Source organism: Lepidochelys olivacea, assembly GCF_965140295.1.
Source record: "Lepidochelys olivacea isolate rLepOli2 genome assembly, chromosome: 10".
Classification (NCBI taxonomy): domain Eukaryota; kingdom Metazoa; phylum Chordata; order Testudines; family Cheloniidae; genus Lepidochelys; species Lepidochelys olivacea.
The window spans coordinates 62984002-63006205 of record NC_140420.1 but is presented as its reverse complement, the minus strand read 5'-3'; the positions used below and the strand labels follow the sequence as shown (position 1 = coordinate 63006205).

General features: G+C 38.9%; 1 protein-coding gene across 1 annotated transcript; it reads left to right on the top strand.

Annotated features, from left to right (window-relative positions):
* Positions 1–341: 341 nt before the first annotated feature.
* Positions 342–21821, top strand: LEO1 (LEO1 homolog, Paf1/RNA polymerase II complex component). Its single transcript, XM_084641341.1, has 12 exons — positions 342–507; positions 2458–3252; positions 3748–3852; positions 4634–4728; positions 5449–5594; positions 8655–8739; positions 9125–9219; positions 9482–9616; positions 10754–10889; positions 13394–13580; positions 14264–14361; positions 21555–21821. The coding sequence occupies exons 1-12, from the start codon at positions 450–452 to the stop codon at positions 21654–21656; spliced, it is 2037 nt and encodes a 678-aa protein (XP_084497467.1). The 5' UTR covers positions 342–449; the 3' UTR covers positions 21657–21821.
* Positions 21822–22204: the final 383 nt, after the last annotated feature.

Here is a 22204-nt window from a genome sequence, read left to right as displayed (position 1 = left end):
CTGGCCCTGTGGGTACCAGACCCGGCCCCAGCATCCCAGCAGCCATCGCACCTGGCCCAACTCAAATACTCCACTTCCCAGAGCTCTGGGGTGGGTGTGGAATCACTGTCCCCCGTCCCGGGTGCGTCCTGGTGCCGGGGATCGTGGCCAGGCCCTGTGCAGGCTGAAAGGGCGAGAGAGACTTGTGGGCCCCTGCCGTGGGGGAATTCCGTTAATGGGACGCTGCCCCTTTAAGGCTCCCCCCGCCCCCTCCACCCCCGTGCCTGGGTCGGGTCAGCACAGGCGGCCCCACGCCCCTGACCCCGTACGGAACCAGTCGCTCCGCACGCGCGTCACTGGCTGGCGCCGCGGCCCTCCCCAGTTCCCAGTGGCGCGGCAGCGCCGGAAAGGAGGCGAGCGAGGCCTGCGCTTTGCGGCTGCGTCGTGCCTGGCGCCGGTGAGCCCGCGCCATGGCGGACATGGAGGACCTGTTCGGGAGCGATGTCGACTCCGAGCCCGAGCAGAAAGGTACCAACGCAGGGTCCGCAGAGGGGAGAGAGGCCCGCCCCGCTGCGCTTCCCGTGTTTAACCTTCTCTGCCCCTTCCCTCCCCCGAACGACTGGCCCGTCCTTCTGCCCCTCCGGGGTCTCCCCCTCCCCTCCCTTTCTCCTCTCCGGCTGCTGGTTCCCTTCAGTCTCCACCAAGGCTTTGCCCCTTTTCGTAAGAAGTGTTTGTGGTGGGCGGGCTTTGCCCTGCGGTTTTGTACTTGGCCCACCGGGGCTGACTTCCTGCCTGCCGCGGTGATTGCACCCCTGGGATGCCCCTGACAAGTGCTGCAGCCAGGGGAGGGGGGCGTGTGTCCATGGCCCCTGCTCTGGGCCCGAAGGGTTTCATTACTAGCAATACCCCAGTATCGTAGCCTGTTTTATTACAGCTGCTGTTAGAGGTGACCAAGTTCTCTAGCCCCAGTATTCGACTGTGGAGCTGACAGGGAAATTGCTTAACCCGGGTGGTTCTACTGATTCTGTTGATCGTAATCCCCCTACCCCCGTTTTTTTCTGCTTAATAGGTACTGCATTGTAAAGGACTTCAGCTCTTTAGTGAAGCAAACAGATTGCCCCAGCTTGGGCATAAGAGATACGAATTTAATGCAACTAGATCTTTGTTCTGTTTTTAATTTTATAAACTGTATAAATAGGGGCAAATATTTGCTTTATATAAACTATTATTTATGAATTTCTTTGGGTTGAGATATTGTTATTTGGATTTTTTGGCAAAGCATTTTTTTCCTGGGTGCAGAGCTAAATTAATATTTAATAAAGGAGAGGAAAGAAAGAACCCACTTTTCATCACCTGTCTTTTGGAAAACTGTCTTTTTTTCTGGTTTAGTCTAGAACTTTTTTTCTTATTATGTTAAACAAGTTTTCAATTTCATTTCCTTTTCAGTGCATCAGTTCCAGTTAAAATACATCTAAAATAAAAAAGTACATGTTTTAGGACTGAGAGTTTAGTGAATGTGCATGTCATAGTGTATTAGTTTCCCTTTTGCATGATCTTGCATAACTGACTTTCATGAAATTGCTGCAAAATTGGTTTCTGATTATAAATTTGATAATTAGCCTTTTTACTCTTTGAGTATTTTTATGTTTAGATATGTTTGTATTCCATGAGTTTCCTGCTTGTACCTTTTTATCCAGAAAAATAATCTGTTAATATAATTTCTATAACTTTTTCTTTTTACATATATTTGTGATGATCACCGTGGTTCCTTAACGTAATTCATACGTCACAGTTGTCATCAACAATTCAAAGAAAAATGCTGAAATAATTTCTTTATGGATATTGTCCAGATTGGCTTGTCCAAAATTTGAGCTTTTTTATGTTTGCGAAGTTCCTGTCATTTTATGTAATTTACTCTTCAGAACAAACCCTGTTTTTTTTCTTGAATAAAAATTAGTGCTGCAAACCCAGCACTCATGAGTAGTTCTACTGTAACTAATTTGTCTGTGGGCATGTGTTGGGGAAAGGCAAACAAATTGGATTTGAAAACAATTTCAGTTTTGAACTCACAAGATGTTATAAACAGAGTAAAATGTTAGAATAAAAAAGGTTTTTTAAACTATCAAATTTATCTTTGTCTCCTCATTACCCATATAAATGTACAGTTTTTCTCTGACTGCTAGTAGACTTCTGGTTTCAATGATGCCTTGTGACAGGATCACAGACCAGTAATCTGTCCTTTAAAAAGAAAAAAAAAGAAAAAAAAAATTCCTTTTAATGTCACAACTTCATTAGCTGTTTTTTTATTCTTATCATGTAAATAAGAGCATGCAATTTACTTTCATTATTTAGGTGTGTGTCTCATGTCCCCTCTTATATTTTTCCACTTTGTCTTAAGAAGTGCTAATCTTTTTGTTATCTCCTCATCTGGCGATCTTTCCCCCAATCACTTTTAAGTGGGTAATATTTATTTTCCAGATTCTGACTCTGGATCTGACTCTGACTCTGATCAGGAGAATGCTGGCTCTGGCAGTAATGTTTCTGGAAGTGAGAGTGACAGAGATGATGACAGAGAGGCAGTAAAGCCCAGTAATAAAGAATTATTTGGAGATGATAGTGAGGATGAGGGAGCATCTCACCATACCGGGAGTGACGTTCGGTCTGAAAGATCGTACAATCACTCTGAAGCTTCGGGACATTCTGAGCATGAAGATAATGACCAGTCAGATATAGATCAGCATAGTGGTTCAGAAGCTGCTGATGACGATGATGATAGAGGACACGGATCAGATGAAGGTAGCCGTCGCTCAGATGCAGATGGATCTGAAAAAGCAAATTCGGAGGATGAAAAATGGGGCAAAGAGGACAAAAGTGATCAGTCAGATGATGATGAGAAGCTCCAGAATTCTGATGATGAGGAAAGGCCGCAAATCTCTGATGATGAAGAGAAGGTTCAGAACTCTGATGATGATGAAAGGCCTCAGATTTCTGATGATGAGGAAAGACTACAAAACTCTGATGAGGAGAAAATGCAGAACTCAGATGATGAAGAGAGGCCTCAGATCTCTGATGAGGAGAAGATGCAGAATTCTGATGATGACGAAAGGGCCCAGCATTCTGATGAGGAGAAGATGCAGAATTCTGATGATGACGAAAGGGCCCAGCATTCTGATGAGGAGAAGATGCAGAATTCTGATGATGACGAAAGGGCCCAGCATTCTGATGAAGATCACAGGCGTTCAGATGATGATGAGGAACAGGAGCATAAATCTGGTAGGATTGAATACAGTGTTAATGATTTGACTATAAATAGACAAATTAAAATATCGTCATCCCTGACCTTCTCTGGGTTCTTGTAGTCATCTCATAGTTGAGATAATTAATCCTCCCGTTGGGTGACCTTTTCTCAAAGATTGATTCTACTGTCTTTTCATAAACAAAATCAAATCTTAATGTTGAACAGACTGAACTGTCACCATTACAATGAGGACCCTAAGTCATGTGTTTTCTTGTTGACTTGTCCATAACAATATCACTTCTGTTGTCCTGGCTTGAAATGATTCAGATTTGGTTATAAAATTATTTATTAATTCCAGTTGACTTCTAACAATAATAGTTTTTTAATAAAGCTTGATTCACCCAGTAAACGTCAATTATTTTTTCATTGTTTGAATTAGTTTACTTATTAATACAAGCTGTGGATAGTGTGAGATGTAAAAAGATGCAGAATGAAATTCTTAATTTGAGGAGATATATTCTCTTTGATAGAGTCTGCAAGAGGCAGTGACAGTGAAGATGAAATTTTGCGAATGAAACGTAAAAAACCAATTGCATCAGATTCAGAAATGGACAGCGATGCAGAAGGACAAAAAGGTAATTAGCTGTTTTTTCAAATCCCTTCTACTTTATCTGGCATTAAGCATACATCCACTTTAAAACTCTGTATGACTGGAAATATTAGCTGAGGAAAAAACTAGTGATGGATTATCTGGTGAGTTGCAGAGCATAACAACTAAGGTGCAGCAATAGAGCTGCGTGGGGAAGCTTGCACAGTTCGAAGTCATCTCTTCCCAGTGCTATCACGCTTTCACTTTCCTTGGCAACAGACTGAACTAATTTTTTTTTAATTGAAAAATCTGGTGACATCATTATATCCTAATTTCTTGCTGCAAGATCCTGGAAATTAGTGAGTCTGTTGTTTGATTATGGGAGACTTGGAGAATATATATTATTACCTACCACACTTTGCTTGAATGGATGGAGGTGTCGAATCTGCCTTTGTCCAATATGTTAACATCAGTTTAACTTCAATGATTTTAACCAAAGTTTAAATCATCTAATCCAAAATCTGTCCCTCTCAATTGCTCAGCTTTCACTCTTGGTCCTTACGATGTCATTGTTTCAGTAGTATTCCTGTCAGAGTCTTTCCAAGGTAGATGTGACCTGAATTTTTAAGTTTAAAAAACTTTTTTGTGAGGGAAGAGATGAATCACCTTTTCAAGGCCTCTTTGAACCTCCTAGAGAAATGCACAAAATAGGAAATCAATTTTTTTTCTCCTTTGCAGGTCACTTTTAATGATCTTGTAGATGACTTCTAGTGGTAGAATATAACAGTTTCTCTTTCTTCCTATATAAAATAATTTTTCTATCGAAGATCACAGAGATTCGATAGATCTGTTTGGAGGTGCAGATGACATTTCTTCAGGGAGTGATGGGGAAGACAAGCCACCAACTCCAGGGCAACCTATTGTAAGTCCTTCAAAAGAATTTGCCTGCTATGCCTCTTACACCTGGCCCAGCAGTCTAATATAGAGTTTTAAATCCTAGGGGACTGAGTTTTAGCATGCTTTAATGAAAGACTGATAATTTAATGAGAATTCATAAATGATACTGCCCAGGCAGAAAGAATCACTATTAACGGTTTCACCTCTTATACATGGCAATGTACGATAGGGTCACTTGTTTTTCTGCTGTTGTAACTGTGGTTATATATTTTGAGTACGTTCTGATTATGTCAACAAGTAGAATATAGTACTATAACTGTTCTAGATACTTGTAGTAAGGCCTGTTGGAAAAGTACTTTTGGGATTAGATGGCAATGGATTCAAAGCCCTTTACATCTAAAGGCCAGTTTTAGTCTAGGCAAAGTTACCACCATTTCCTAGCTCCTTGTAGAAGACAGATTTATTTGGATCAGTCCCATGCTTTTTATTTCCATTCTCTCTTGGTATCTTGAGCTAACATTCATAACTGAAATCACTTTAATGCTTGAGTACTGTGTGTGATAATTTTATCTCAGTAGTGTGTGCTTTGCACAATCAATTCCGTGTGGGTGGGTGGATGGACGGACAGAGAGAGAGGTTTTCCATATGTTTCAGAGCAAAAATTAAGTGGTCAGTGGAACAACCTGAACAGTCTGGCTTTTTTCACCTGCATAATGTAATGTGGTTTTGCTACTCCATCCATTAGGATGAGAATGGACTGAATCAGGAGCAGCAGGAAGAAGAACCTATTCCAGAAACGCGAATAGAAGTAGAGATACCAAAAGTAAACACTGACTTAGGAAATGACTTGTATTTTGTGAAGCTGCCCAACTTCCTCAGTGTGGAGCCCAGGTAATACTGCATTTGTGTCTTTGTTAAAGGTGTTAATTATTTATACTCACACTTAGTATTTCCCTGTATTGCTTTTGTCTAGTAGTCCAATGAAATTTCTGTTGGCAACATTAAATATAATTAACACTGGGGTGCATACTTTGATATAGTCGATCAGATATTCAGATCACTTTTCATTTTACAGTCTTCTTGTAAACTAAATGTGTAGGTTCAACCTGTTAGATACATGCATTTCATAATTTTAAATAACTCCTTTTTATTTTGTATTAATTTGACCCTGTGAGATTAGCCATTTTTAACTGGTCTACCTATAAAATTAATCATCTCACTCTTGTCTAAATCAGTAAAAGAACTAGTGATTTTGTTTTTGTAAGCTTGGTTTGCAACTCAAATGAGTAGCTCTGTCCTTTTTAATCTATTTTCTTTAATTGCCTGTGGCTGCATTGCACTATTCTCCTGAATTTATAGCTATCTTGCCTTTCTTCAACACCGCTTTAGTTTTTGGTGAACCTTGATACTTTCATCCTGAATAATGGACCACATATTGTAAAACCAAATGATCTTCCTTTGAGATTTAATTCAGAGTAAACAGCTTGTTCAGGGGACCTGAGTATTTCCTAAATCAAGGAAATCTGTTTTGATGGCATTTAATTTTATCTGTATGACTCTTCTCAATAGGCAACCTTGTTTTGCAAATCCAAAAATGATGTACTGAACATAATGTAAAAAGTAGCTTAGAGAAGCTTTGAGCTGTGATGTATTTACTAGAACTGTGCATGGTTTTCAGGTTTTTAGTTTAGTATGTATCTTCACAACGCATCAGTTTTAAAAGTCTAGTGACTTGAAACAGTACCATGTGCCTAATGAGTTCATAGTATTATAAAGACTAGCTTTTAAGATGATCTGTTGAGTTCTAAACATGTAGTTTTCATATTTATTCAGTTTGAGGTTTAATCTTCTAGTGTATTGTAAGCCATTTAATTTAGCCAAATGACATAAAAATGTACTTTTGAATAATAGAAGCACTGCTTTGGATTTTAGAATAAGCTTGACCTCATCTGTTTGCTAAATTACTATTTTTTTATTCATTGAAGTCAGAAGAAACTATATTATGATCATTCAGACTGACCATCTGTATAACAGAGATCATAATATTTATCCAAAATTTCTAAGAAAATAAATTTCTTTAGCTCCTTATAATACTACTCTGTGACTCCAACTGCACATCAACCAGTTACAAAAAATGTTTTGAATATTGCTTTTTCTAAACATACCACTGACTTGGGACTTATATTATTGGATCTTGTAAAAGGTGTCCATTTCCCTGTAAATCTAGGCCTGTTCCTGACATACTCTAGTTTGGTGGTTCTCCCATTCTCCTGCTGCAGACCACTTTTAAAGAGAACTCTTCTTTTGGACCACCTCTATCCCAATGCACCGTTGCATGATTTTCAAAATGTTCTGTTCTGTGGCCTGTCAGGAAGTATTTATGAGCCAATAGCCTTTATGATTGAAAAGATAATGTTCCAAATGTGAACCTTTGTGGGTCAGGATGTACAGAGTTTGAAGGTCTACAGACAGACTACTGCAATGCTTTGCAGCAATTGACAGCTTTCTCAAAAAGCAGAAAAGTGAAGCCGACAACTCTGGTCGCTTTCACTGCTTCTCCTCCCAACATTATTTGCAGCCATAAACAACAGCAAGGGCAGATACTGGAGATTTTAATGGGTCAGTACCCAAAAATGGAGACTAAGGGCTTGTTAACACTTGAAACGCTACAATAGGACGGCAGCATTGCTGTAGCATTTCAATATAGACACTCCTTATGCTGATGGGAGGGGTTCTCCCCACTGGCATACATAATCCACCTCCCTGAGAAGTAGTGGCTAGGTCGACAGAAGAATTCTTCTGTGGGCCTAGTACTGTTGACACAGGGACTTAGGTCAGCTTAACTACACTACTCGGTGATGTGGAATTTTCACACTCCTGACCAATATAGTTAAACAAACCTAAATTTTTAGTGCAGGCTAGGCCTAAAATAGCAATAATTTAGCAGATTAACAGCTTCTCTCTGACCCACTTTCTTTTCCTTTACAGCATCTGGGAGAGGAAGTGAGAATGGCAACTCCTCCAGCTGTCAGGCGTAGTGGAGGAAGAAAGAAATTTGTGTTTCTGCCTCTCCCTTCTCTCAGATGGGTTAGGTGTGGGACTGTGTCAAATCTGATACCTATTAGAACAGTGGAGGGCAACTGTGGCCCATCCAGGTAATCTGATTGTGGGCCGTGAGACGTTTTGCTGACATTGACCGTCAGCAGGCATGGCCACCCGCAGCTCCCAGTGGCCGCAGTTCGCCGTTCCTAGCCAATGGGAGCTGTGGGAAGCGGCGAGCCGCAGGGATGTGCTGGCCGCCACTTCCTGCAGCTCCCATTGGCTGGGAATGGCGAACCGCCGCCACTGGGAGCTGTGAGGGGCCATGCCTGTGGACGGTCAACGTCAGCAAAATGTCTTGCAACCTGTAATCAGATTATCCTGATGGGTCACGTGTGCCCCGCGTGCCGCAGGTTGCCCACCAGTGTATTAGGCTCATATGAAAGATGGTTCATCCAAATGTTGTCCTGGCAGGAATTCCTGCATCCTAACTGTAATAATTCACAAAATCTTTATCACACTTTAAAACTCACTGGACCAGGCTGATCATATCTAGTCCTAGACTCAGGCCTAACCTCTTATTTGCCACAATGGGACCTCAGGGGAGGATACCACATTTGAGGTAGACTTTTTCTTTTTAAAAAAGCTATTCAGAGATTTAAAAAGTTAGAAGTGGTTGCAGCTGATATTATTGGGAGACTTTAGGGTAGGTCTCCTGTGGTTTAAAACCTCTCCAGTTTATTACATGGTGGCAGAAATAAATGTACGTATACCATGGCAGTAATGTCTACAGTTGTGTGTAATATATAATTTAATGGAATCACAAATTTATTTTTAGCAATCCTAGAATAACATGGGTTTGCTTTTTTGGAAGATAGGTGAATAAAGAATACATTATCTAATTTATTACAGACCTTTTGATCCTCAGTATTATGAGGATGAATTTGAAGATGAGGAGATGCTTGATGAAGAAGGTAGAACCAGGTTAAAACTAAAGGTATAGCTGTACTTTTCTTTCTGCATCTCACGTCTTTCCTGTTAGGTTCTTTCAAACTACTATATAAAACAAAAAGCCTGGGGGGTTGAGAGGTGATGGTTTGAGTCACACTTTTCATAGATATCCCCTGCTTCTTGTTCTACCAAGAAGTAAACAAGTTCAGCACTCATAGAAATTGCTTAGCTGTTTTCTGTTGTATCTACTTTTTTCTTTAGATGCAGTGTAACTGTTCTGCAAAAGCTTTTCTTTTACCCTGCACGCAGAAGATTCAGCTAACTACTGGCACTTGATTCTTGACCTCCCAATTATATCTTTTTTCAATATTCCTTTAAGCTAGTTCACATTTTACTTTATATACATGTTTACAGGCTTTCTGTTCCAACAGGTGGAAAACACCATACGTTGGCGAATGCGACGAGATGAAGAAGGAAATGAGATTCGAGAAAGCAATGCACGGATAGTCAAGTGGTCAGATGGAAGGTTAGCTTAGGTTTTTCTAGACTAGGAAAACATAGTTGTCAGATGTTCTTGCATATAAAAGTGAGGAGTGAGTGAAATTTGAAGTTCTTGCACAATTTTTCTCAGATCTTTGAGCAAATATTGTACTACTTAGCTAATAATATTTCAATCCACATTATGCATAAAAAAGAGGGAATGAGAAGGCTTCCTTCGTTTATATTGGTGTAAAAACAGAATGAGTCACTAAATACGAAAATAACTGATATATGAATCTTTTTTCAAGCATGTCGCTGCATTTGGGCAATGAAGTCTTTGATGTGTACAAGGCACCATTACAAGGAGATCACAACCATCTGTTTATCAGACAAGGAACTGGTCTACAGGGCCAGGCTGTGTTCAAGACTAAATTAACCTTCAGGTAAACATACAGTTCATTAACAGAGCTTGAAGTCATAGTACAGCGTTTTGGTATGAAATATTTGGGTCTTAAAAGGTGGAGATGAATTAGTAAAGTAATGGATCATTAGTTTTTCTTTTACTACACCTTGTATGGAAGAGGTTTTTTTTAAAAAACCCCCACTATTTTTAAAAGAATTTTCTGTCCCTTGAAAAGTAAGGCTGGTGTTGATGTATACACCTAACTATGGCTCAGTCATGAGTTTTATAGGCTTCCTTTTGACTTCAGTGCTGGCCGTTTTGGGATCTGAATATCAATTGTACAGAGACTGCCAAATTGTTTGAGTTTATACTGTTGCTGAAGACCAAGACTAGCATGCTAGCTACACTTGAGACCGAAGTACATTTCTCTAAAAAGTGACATCTTGGGGATGCCATGTTTGTCTCGCCTTTTTACAAGCATAAATGAAGTCAGAATTTGGTCCTGCAATCTGGATTTCATTGATATGTGAGCCAGAATACAGGCCAGCATCCTCTTCTCTCCCATAGCATAATAGGGAATAAATAAATACAAATGCTGTTTCACTTTCACTGAATACATAGGGAACAGAAATGTTCAGTAAGAAGCTGCCATTTTTCAATATTCACTTTTCAGAGTAGACCTGCACATTAAGGTAGCTAGGTCTGAGACCAAATCTCCAGGCTTGAAAGGCCAGTGTGCTATTTATTGCACTATCTAGGCTGACTATATTTTTGTCTGTAATTTTAATATTTAATTTAAAATTTTAAAATGAGAAGTTTTGGTGCGAATCAGGAGGAATGTTGATGTTCTTTGGAAAAAAATCTCCATACCATACTTCACTGCTATGAAGATGGTGACTATGACCAGAAGCATAAATGTAAAGTGGAAGGAGAAATATTTAGGTGTGTAAGAGGATGTGGAGGATTTCTTAGGGGAAGGGTGATTTTGCTAAATATTTTGATCTATCAGATAATTCTTGTGTACTGTACATATTATCTATTCTGTTTAATTTTTTTTTGCTTTTGTATGGATGAGTCTTTGATTTTCCTGATTGTATTTGTGGCATGTCTGTAATTGTTCTTGGAAAGCAGAGGTGTCCTTGTGAGAAGTGTTTAACCTATAACAATTTTCTAACAGGCCTCACTCTACGGACAGCGCCACCCACAGGAAGATGACTTTGTCTCTTGCAGATAGATGTTCAAAGACCCAAAAAATTCGTATCTTGCCCATGGCTGGCCGTGATCCAGAGTCTCAGCGCACAGAAATGATTAAGGTATTAATTATGATAAGGAATTTTATTACTCTTTAGATCAAAACTTAGAATTAACATTGTTCATTTCAAATTGCAAATATCATGTCTGAATATTCTTGGGTATTTATTGGGTTTTAGTAAAATAAATTAAGATGCAATCTCTGGTGCTGACATAGAAATCACAACAATATATTCTATCAGCATCCATTTTTATGCTCTCTGGATATGGCGCCTGGTATAGTGGTTACCTTGTAAACTAGGAGGAGAAATTGTAAGAGTGTAAAGTACCCATTTAACAAGAGATTTCAGAAATAACAAAATTAAAAACAAATATTAAGAATACAATAAATGAAGGCCTTGGAAGTAAAATTTTGAAAAGGCTTTATTTTTAAGATGAAATAAACATTCATTTTAAGGTGATGTGTTGTATTTTCCAGCAGTCACTAAATGACTCAGACTTTCTAGTTCATATTTATGTGGACTGTGTACACTTAATTTGCATATTAAAAATTATATCCCAAATTCATCAATGGGATAGGCAGCTGCCACTCCATTGTTCTACAGGGCCTAGCACAATGGGGCCCCAATCCTGACTGAGGTGTCTAGGTGCTGCTATACTCTAATATGGAAGTTATCGTGTATTTGTCAGTGGAAATTTTTACGTATTAACTTGCATTGGAACTTCCTATATGCATGCATATGAAGAATTTGCTCCTTTATCATTTTTCCCTGCTGCTTTCCCTTCTTGGTAACAGACAGACTTCCATGGCTTGACCTTAATGTTAGGAAGCAGAGGTGCCCTTATAAGAAGTGTGTTTAACCTAGAACGATTTTCTAACAGGCCTCACTCTAAAGACAGTGCCCTCCACAGGAAGATGACTTTGTCTCTTTCAGATAAATGTTCAAAGACTCAAATGAAGGTATTTCTTCATGTATATTATGTAAAGTTGGTTGCCAAGTGTGTGAACATAGCAGCCAGTTGTATAATAATCACAGTAATTTATGCCTCTGTTTTGTGGCAGAATTAATGCCCAAGTCTGCCATTCCTAGCCTGGCCCGCTAGGGTGACTAATTCTTCTATTCAGCCCTTCGCTGATTTGTTACCTTCCTCGTGAAATGCTGTGCCTCCTGTATAACATTCTAGAGCCTATTGTAATTTCATAATTAAAGAAACTAGCCCTATTCTAGTCTATCCCCTTTTATTTCCCTTCCAATCTCTCCCTGTCACCATTCCAAATAATCCTTTGGCCTGAAAATTCCCATGCTTAGTCTTAAAGCAGAGGGGCTAAGAGATGGTTCTGGAGTTTTTGGAAGCAAATCAGCCAAATGTCTTTATTTATAAGGCTGTGAAAATTAATGTTTTTGACTTTTAACAAAAGTAACTTTTTTTTGTTCTGCTACTAGACTTTTCATGCACTTGAGGACCATTACACAGGCAACTGTGCAAAAGATTTCACCCCAAAGTATACATTTATTAAAAGTGTCCTTGCATTCTGACTGTTTACATGTCACTAGTGTCAGCAAAGATGACAATTGCTATCGAGGTGTAGCTGTCCTAAAATAAGCCCGGTGAATGGAGTATTTACTATTACCTGCAGAAACAACTCTGCAGAGCTGCGGTTCTGAGGTGCTCCGCAGGCCACAAGGGAGCCCTGAGGAAGGTGCTGGCCCCTATCCCCACAAGATGGGGAGTTTTTCCAAACCTTCAGGATTGGGGGCAGAAAATTGTAGTGTTTGCTTCAAAGCATGGTCCCCTTTCTGCTTCTGGGATTTGTATTACTCCTTTGTTACAGCTGTAAATATGTTTATAATTCTTAATTTTAGTAAGAAAACAAAAATCTAGAGATGGACAAATTTACTCAAACATTCATTTAAGTATGATGCTACAGATGTAAATATTAGTTTTTCAAAATTTTGTATTAACTGAAAATAACAATACAGTGCTACAGGAAAAGTAGTGCTAATTGAAAATGTCATTCTTGGCACAGTGGGGTGAACAAATCAGTGTTTATCATATTTGTTCTGTATAGGAAAAATTAAACTTACACAGCAATCCAGAAACAAAAAGTAATGGTTACCTTCGTTACATTTTCTCCTAGCATATTATGATATTGCACAGAATTTAAGTTTAATCATAAGTACACATTGTTGCCTCTATTTTTAAACTGTTTTAATTCTTATAACATTCACAAACCTGATTTTGTAATCTTGGAAATTAAGCCTTTGTCTCTGATCTGCATTAAATAAGAAAATAAATAAGGAAACCTAAAGCTAAAAATGTTTCAACCAAGAGAAATATCAAATATAAAAAATACTTTGCCTGATTCTCCATAGTCCTGCACTGTGTGTAGTCATTTACATCAGTGCAAAGTGAGCATCAAGCTGTACCATTCTGATTTGGTAGAATTTGACATTTTCTTTGCACTGGTATAAAATGACTACACGAGGTGCAAAGCATTGGAGAAAGATGCCCTCTGGGTATAATTCCTCAGAGTTCCTTACATGCTGCTGCTTTTCCTGGACAGAAAGAAGAGGAGAGGTTAAGAGCTTCTATTCGCAGGGAATCCCAGCAGCGGAGAATGCGGGAGAAGCAGCATCAGCGTGGGCTGAGTGCAAATTATTTAGAACCTGATCGTTATGATGAGGAGGATGAAGGAGAAGAGGCAATCAGTCTGGCAGCTATTAAAAACCGCTATAAAGGTGGTATAAGAGGTACAAATAAAATCTGAATGTAACTTTTTTTGTTAATATCTGATGAGTGCAGCCTATCTAATTCAAATTAACTGATTTCATGGGCTAGACCTGATGAAATAACAGATTTCTCAGAGCAGTGCATAATGAACAAGGAAACTACAAAGAAGGCTCAATCTGTTTAATTATACTTTGTGTATTTATTTATAGTTTGTCATGAAGATGGTGAGATCTTGGCACATTATTGAGAGAAATATCAGGCAACAGTATATGTGATGGTATAGTTCAGGGATTGGCAACCTTTGGCATGTGGCCAGTCAGGGAAAACCGCTGGCTTGCTGGGACAGTTTGTTTACCTGCTGCGTCTGCAGGTTCGGCCAATAGCAGCTCTCACTGGCCGCAGTTCGCCGCTCCAGGCCGATGGGCGCTGCAGGAAGCAGCGCAGTCTGAGGGATGTGCTGGCTGCCACTTCCCATAGCCCCCGTTGGCTTGGAACAGTGAACTGTGGCCAGTGGGAGCTGTGATCAGCCGAACCTATGGACGCTGCAGGTAAACAAACTGTCCCGGCCAGCCAGCGGTTTTCCCTGACTGGCCACGTGTCAAATGTTGCTGATCCCTGGTACAGTTCAAGGTGCTTTGGCAGGCATTGGCATTTGCAGACCAGTCTTTACCTGGGTTAATTTTTTTTTTTTTTTTTTTTAAAGAGGAACGTGCTAGAATCTATTCTTCAGACAGTGATGAGGGATCAGATGAAGACAGAACGCAGAGACTACTCAAGGCAAAGAAACTAACTAGTGATGAGGTGAGAGAAGCATTTTATTTTATGGTGAAAGTTGGTTGACTGAAAATGAGCAATTTGTTTTTATAATTTTGAGTATTATTGTGAAAAATGACTACTACTCTCTGCTTTAATGACTGGATACATCATATTTATCCAGCTAAGTTCTTGTAAATTGAGATTTTTTCAAGGTTTTGTGGACCCAGGGATTGAGGTAAAGTTAAATTTGATATGCTTTCCATAATAATAAAGCCATATATAAAAGCTAGGTATTTCTTTCAGAGTTCTCAAAGCCTTTTGGAAAGGAGGTAAGCATCATTCCCATTTTACAGATGGAGAAACTGAGGCACAGAGCAGTTGACATGATTTGCCCCGGTTACATAGTGAGCCGGAAATAGAACCCAGGGCTCCTGAATCTCAGTCCAGTGCTCTATCCACCAGGCCTTACTGTCTGCACGACCCTCCCCCGATAAACTTATGACAATTCTGTTGGGGGGGAGGGGAAACCTGTTTCACGCAGCACTATTCGTAGATCATTGCTTTTTAAGGGGAAGAGTTAAATACTAGTATACTATTAATCCTTTGATAAAAGGAGGACTGTGGCACTTACAGCTCATGTACTGTCCTAGGCATAATATGAAGGAAAATACTGGCTACAATATTAAGGTTTCCGCCTCCTTTTTTTTTTTTTTTTTAAATTCCCCGTAAAATTGTGATGGCATCTCTACCTCTAAACAATGGAAATTCCATCTAATATTGCACTGCAACGTCATAATTTATTTGGAGTCAAAATGCTGGTGTAGGATTCAAACACAGAATGTCCTTGCCCAGTAGTAAGAGCTGATAAAATTCTACTGACAATTACATGATGGCCGCCTTGACTCTGTAGTAGATATATATGACATATATTATCTGTAGGTCAGATAATCTATATCTCTAGCACTTCTATCTTAATCTTAAATTACTTTGTTAGAGGTAAAAAGATGATTTTTGCACTTGAATGGCATCTTGCTTAATCTTACCTTCCTAGTTTCCTGTTGATGTCCTTTATTAAATTTAGATCAAAAGTTAGTATATACAAAAGCATAATCTATGGAAGTTTAAAAATGAAAGACCTATTAATCAATTTAGGATTGTTGCCTACAGAATATTTTCCCGGCCTTTGTTCAGTCCTGATTTTAAACGAGTCAAACAGTGAAGCTTCTACAGTTTCCCTTAGGAGATGATTTTATCATTGCAAAATTTTTTCAGATATTCAGTTTCAAATTTTTCAACTGAATTTCATCTCATCAGTCCTTGTTTGTCCCTTTTGTACTACTCTAATAATTAAGAGACTACTGAAGTAACTATATCAGTGTAAAGTCTTAGATTCTCATATAAAACATTATATTCTTTTCTTTAATTAGTAGTAGTTTTTTTGGTATATATTGATTTATGCTCATTAAAGTGAGACAAATATTATAATTCCATAATCTCACTGAAATGTCAAAATTATATCTCAAAATGACTCTTGATTTCTATACGGTATAGCTTGCAGTGTGATGTACGGGACCTTATAATACGGAAAATCTTTAATTCATTGAAAGATCAAACTTGTATTCCTCCAAAAGTTATTTCAATGTGTATACTGCACATATATAAGCTGTACCATGATGTATACCCCTGATCAGTAAAACCCTCATCAGGTGTATTTGTTTCCTACTCTTGTCCAAACCCAGTGGCTAAAACTGGGATGTTGGTTAGGATTCCATTCTGTGTTGCTGTGTCTGAGATAATTCCAATTACAGTGTTAGCAGAGTGACGTTTGTATTAAATAATTAAAAGGAACTGGAGTGTGGTGAAATAACTGAAAGCAAATCACTGAAAGCTTTGTTGTGTTAAAAGTATTCCAATAGTGTTTAGTTTTGAATTTGTTGAGTGAATTTAGTGTTCTGGAAAGTGAGGCACTAAAAGCATTGTCCTTAGTTACACATGGTCTGGGTATGTCCATATGTGCAAGTAACCCCATTTAATTATGCTAACGCCCTTACACCTGAACTGGAATTCCAGTCCCTTTTCTCCCTTGAGCAGATGTTAGCAATTGTTTCTTTTGTGATATATGAACACCAAAATCATTTTCGTTTGTGATCTCAATTAGGCTTTGATTCTGGTTCGTCAGAGGTGAAAGAGTACTGAGCTAATCCGCTGTGCTGCTTTGAGCTACATCTTCCATTTTAAAACAATTTCATTTTAAGGCTGAAGTTCATAACATTGCCACATAGGGGTGCTCAAGCTTAAAAAAAACATAATGTGGCAATGGTGAGTTATAGTAACCAACACTCTGAATGTATATAAATAGAGACTTGGAGGTATTTACCAGTATATATCTTCATACACAAAGCATGGCACTCATCTGTCAAATACTGTAATACCTTAGTGATTTGCACAAGGATGCTGGCTATCTAGTCAAACACACAAACAAAAAGGTTGTTGAGAGCTGGTCCTCAATGCTAAAGTGCTTTGTCCAGCATCAAAACATCAAATTATCAAGTGATGCAGCATACTGATAAAAGGCAAGTTGTATTCCCATTGATGTAACTTTGGGAAATTCTGTTGTACAGTGTAGTGAGCATTTTCGAAATACCTGTACTAGATAGATGTCTTTTCAGATGCCTAGTGCAGATAGGGGCTGCCATTGAGATTCTAGGTTATAAATATGTTAGTTTGTCTTGGTTAAAGTTGAGCAGAAATGAGTCTTAATAGAATTCTTAAATCCTATGTTAGCTTTCACTACTTTTTAAACATTAATTTTAAAATAACAGTGGTCCTTAAGTATAGTGGAGGAGAGGGGTAAAATTACTGCCTAGACCTGATGATATATATTTAAGTAAGGAGCTTTCTCTTCCAAACAAGAAATTCAGTTGTTATATCAACAATTTTATTTGTTCTTTGTATCAAAGTTAATTAGGCTCCAATGTAAAATGTCTCCTATGATAGAAAATTCATTTTTTAAAAACTGGTTAACAAATCAGGGAACATCATAAGAGCAAGGAAAAATACTCAAAACTGTTACGTAAATGTCTTTCAGGAAAGTTAACTGGTTGTAACAGTGTCAGCAGAAAAACTGCACAACTGTTGGACTTATTTCTGCATTTCTTATTCAGGCAAAAGTTCTTTGGTTGAATGTGAGTTTTGACTGACTAAAGATTGCAGGGTTAGATACTCTCACTTGTCAAGCTAGTGCACTAAACTTATTCTCTTGAGCAGCGCTTCCATTATTCTGTCTCTTCTGTTAATTGTGGTGTTAAAGATGTTCATAGGAAATTGAAATGAGATGCTGTCTGGAAGTCTAACTTCAAATATTTTAGACCTGATCAGTTTTCCTAAAGTCAAAACACAACTTACATTCAGCTTTGTGTTAGGGTACTAGAAAATTGGATATCCAACCTCTTTCAAGACATTATTTTGTTACTTAGCAAACAGACCAAAATGGAAATGCGGCATGACAAAACAAAATAGCTGAGTCGTAGTGTACACGAAAAAGGTATTTTTTAGGACAGCCTATGGGATAAAGTAGGAAACAGTTGGGAAAAATACTGGTGATGGCTTGACTAATCAGAATTCATGCTCTTTTTTTTTTTTCTCCAATTCTGAGATTAAAGAATAGTTTTAATTTTGCACGCATAAATTCAGTTTTTGACCTAAGAACCCCACACTCCAGGTCATTTTCCACATTTGATAGTGATAATGTGCTTCAGAGGCTGGCACAATCCAGCTTGATGATGCTTTACTATATTTCAGATGCAGAATATTTTTTATTCTTTGTAATTCTATCTGATGGTTTAGAACATCCTATTGCGTAGTAGTTTCTGACTTGTAAAGGTATTTCCCTTTTTCCTACTGTATCTAATATTGTACTGATTAAAGTTTAAAAATCCTGTTTTTATTCTGAAATAAATTTTGAAGCATATATTTGACCAAAATGGTACTTATGTTCAATCTACACTGTAAAATCAGCCATGTTTGCAGATTTAGTTAAAATTGTTGTCCAACAATGTTACTAATGCATAGTTCTGTATTGCTGTATAGATTGGATGGGACCTAACCATGTTCTAGAGCAGGGGTGGGCAAACTATGGCCCTTCAAACGTTTTAATCTGTCCCTTGAGCTCCTGCTGGGAAGCGGGGTATGCTTCCCATATGCCATGGCTCTGCACGGCTCCCAGAAGCAGAGGCATGTCCCCGTTCCGGCTCTTATGCGTAGCGGCGGCCAGGGGGTTCCACACGAGGCCCCCGCCCCAAGTACCACTCCCGCAGCTCCCATTGGCTGGGAACTGCGGCCAGTGGGAGCTGCAGGGGCAGCGCCTGTGGTCGGGGCAGCATGCAGAGCCTGCTGGACTCACCTCCGCGTAGGAGCCAGAGTGGGGACGTGCCACTGCTTCCGGGAGCTGCTTGAGGTAAGCGCCACCCAGAGCCTGGACCGCTGACCCCCCCTCATGCGCCCCAGCCCTGATCCCACTCCCACCCTCTGAACCCCTTGGTCCCAGCGCAGAGCACCCTCCTGCACCCCCAACCTCTCATCCCCAGCCCCACCCCAGAGCCTGCACCCCCAGCTAGAGCCCCCACTCTCCCCACACACCCCAACCTGCCCCAGCCCAGAGCCCCCTCCTGCACCCTGAACTCCACATTGCTGGCTGTACCCCAGAGCCCACCCCTCCAGCTGGAGCCCTCAGCCCCTCCTGCAACCCAACCCCCAATTTAGTGAGCATTCATGGCCCACCATACAATTTCCATATCCAGATGTGGACCTTGGGCCAAAAAGTTTGTCCACCCCTGTTCTAGAGTGTCTCTGAATTGGTGGCTTTACAAAAATTAATGGATGTAGTTAAATCCTATTCACACTGCAAGATGCCATGTCAGGGGAGAAGTGGAAACAGTGTTGTTTGAGATGGTTGACTTTACAATGTGAATGAGACTTTTATCATATGGTTATATACTTTCCTCCGACATCCTTAAATCTATAGCTTTAAAATAAAGGAATATATTCTATTATTTCGTTTTTTACTGTGTCGTTTTAAGCTGTAAGTTTACAGAACATCTTAGATGACTGCTTGATAGAATTTCTGGGAGTGTTGTGTTTTAGTGTTTGAACCCAAAGACTTGATAGATTGAAAATTAATCTGTTTATAAAGTTAGATTTTTATTTGTATTGGTTTACCCTTGTGCCAAAGGAACAAGCATTTAAATCTACAGTAGAAGTACATAAAGTGGGAGATATATATTTATAAATTTAGGATATTATAGTAATGAAATAACTAGCTTTGGATTTAATAGCTAAAGTAATTGTGATTTATGGGATTGCTTTTTGTATTTTCTTACTATATTTATTGATTTATATTGTCCATATTAAGTTTTATTTTATATATAAAATAAAACTTAATTAAATCCAAAGCTAGTTATTTCATTACTATAATATCCTAAATTTGTAAATTAAATACCCACATAGAATCTACAGTTCATGTAAATCAAATAGGAATTAGTACACAGTAGCCCTCATTTTGGTGTGCTATGACTCCACTCCACTAAAAATTATTTTAAAAAACTTTATGCTTAACATGTTAACTATTTTAGCTTGATAGTTAAAAGCAAAGTAGACAATGCATCATCAGACACATAATACAATCAATGGTCACGATAGTGAATCTTTGTATTATTTTGATTAGCCACTACTCCTTTCACTATAGACTGATCAGAGGGCTTTGTATCAGCTTTGCTTAACTTGATTCCTTACTCACTTAAGCTTAAATTGATTATATAAGGTACTCTTAAACTGATTGTCCACACAAGGAGGTTGCGTTGATTAACTGCATCTGTGTCTAAACCAATTTAGTTAAATTGGTACAACTTCCTTGTGTTGGGGGCAGAATCGCTTCCTATACTTTCCCTTCCTTTGCCCAACCCAACATTTTTCCAGTTCTTCATGGATCAAATCAGATTCCCTGAATTCAAATGATTTGAGCCTTCTTGTAAAAAGCTGTACTGAAGTTTTCCGGAATCTACTGTAGCTCCATGATTTTAAACAGGTATTTAAATACTGGTTTTGGGCCATCAGTATTAGTGGCATCTCTGTAAAACAGGAAGAGACTTGTTTTACTGTCAGATAAAAATCATTTAACTTGCTTGCATCCTCTAATACTCCATCAAATTTTGGTTCATCATCTAAACTAGTTAATTTAAAGGTGGACCTTTCCTGTTTGTCATTTTACAGATTTGCAAGAAATGGCCTTCTCTCTCTCATAGGGGTTATTTGATTTCAGTTCCTTATACTTTCTCATGCTCGTGCTGGGACTTACAAAACACAAAAGTTTTGTACCCACTAAAAAGAACTCTGCCTGACAAAGCAGAGGGGGAAACACGAAGCCCCCTACCTTTTGGGCTCGATCCTTCTACGACCGAGGGTATATTCACCCGTGCAATTTTCTCCCCGGCAGACGGGTAGGAGCGAGGACTCTAACCCTCCCCATTATGGCCCGGTACCTCTACGACCAGTGGTGTATATACCTAGACAATTTGTATATATCTTATCTGTATAGTTTTCCCCGACAGACGGGTCGGAGTGACGACTCTAATCCTCCCCCTATTGCCCGGCACTTCTATGATCGGGGCTGTGCACACTTGAATGGTCGATCACCTTATTCGTATGGTATACCTTTTAACAATATTTAGCATTATTCGTTATCCTTCATTCTAAATCATACAAAATACAAACACAAACTCCTACTACTACACTGTGTCCTGTCTGTGGGACAGGAGCCATAGGACCTTTTTGGGGGCGGGAGGAGGGGTAAAGCATTGTGATATTAGTACTTTCTGAGGATATTAACTTTTTGATGTGCATCTAAAAACACCCAAGTGTTATAACTCTAGATGCTGCTTTGGAGCTTGTGTGCTTAATTTTTAAATGTGGAAAATGAAATTCAGCACACCAGAAGTCCATGTGTAATTGGACAATTGCAAGGCAATTGCATCTTTGATATGATTCTGTAAGATTGGAGAGTGTGGTGGAGGTTGGGAGTAATGTCAGGAGTACTCTCAGTACTACTGACCATGTAAAAATAAATTTTAAGTCTGAGTACTATGAAAGGGGACTGAAACTGGAAGCAGTTTCGTTTTTCTTCACAGAAATAAACTTGGTGAATTTTTCATTTTAACTTGAAATATATTATGTTTTGCCCTCAGGAAGGTGAACCTTCTGGAAAGAGGAAAGCGGAGGATGATGACAAAGCAAGTAAAAAGCACAAGAAATATGTGATCAGCGATGAAGAAGAAGATGATGATTAAAATTGGGGAAAGATGAAAGCTGATGGCTTTTTATATATATATTGTACAGTTCTTTTACAGCAAAGATGTAAGTAAACATAATGAGGTTATTTTGGTAAAGGAAACTTACACTGAGATCTGTAAGTCAGGTGTGAATAAATTCTTGTCAACGACATTTTAAAGATATTTTAATGTTATGGGCATGTTTGTGCGTCCTGAAATACACTACGTTTTTTTTAACGTGGTATAGTACTGAAATGTACTTTTTAGAGTATTATGGTAAGCAACTCCTCTGTCAGTTACATTGTTGATGTTAGCACAGTGGAGTCCAGGTCCATGACTTAGGCTTCTAGGGAGGCACTATGGTAATACAAATAATAAAAAATTGATTCATCAGGAGGATATTACTGAGTTCAGCCTTTTTGCTAACAGTCTACTTGGTAAGTTTCTGATACTGGTATTTTAACTTTTCAAGCTGTTATTTTGTAATTAAAAGTTGGTAGAATCTGCGAGTATTACAGCTGAAAGCTGGCTTTTCTAAATATTCTTTGTTTACAGGACTATGGACA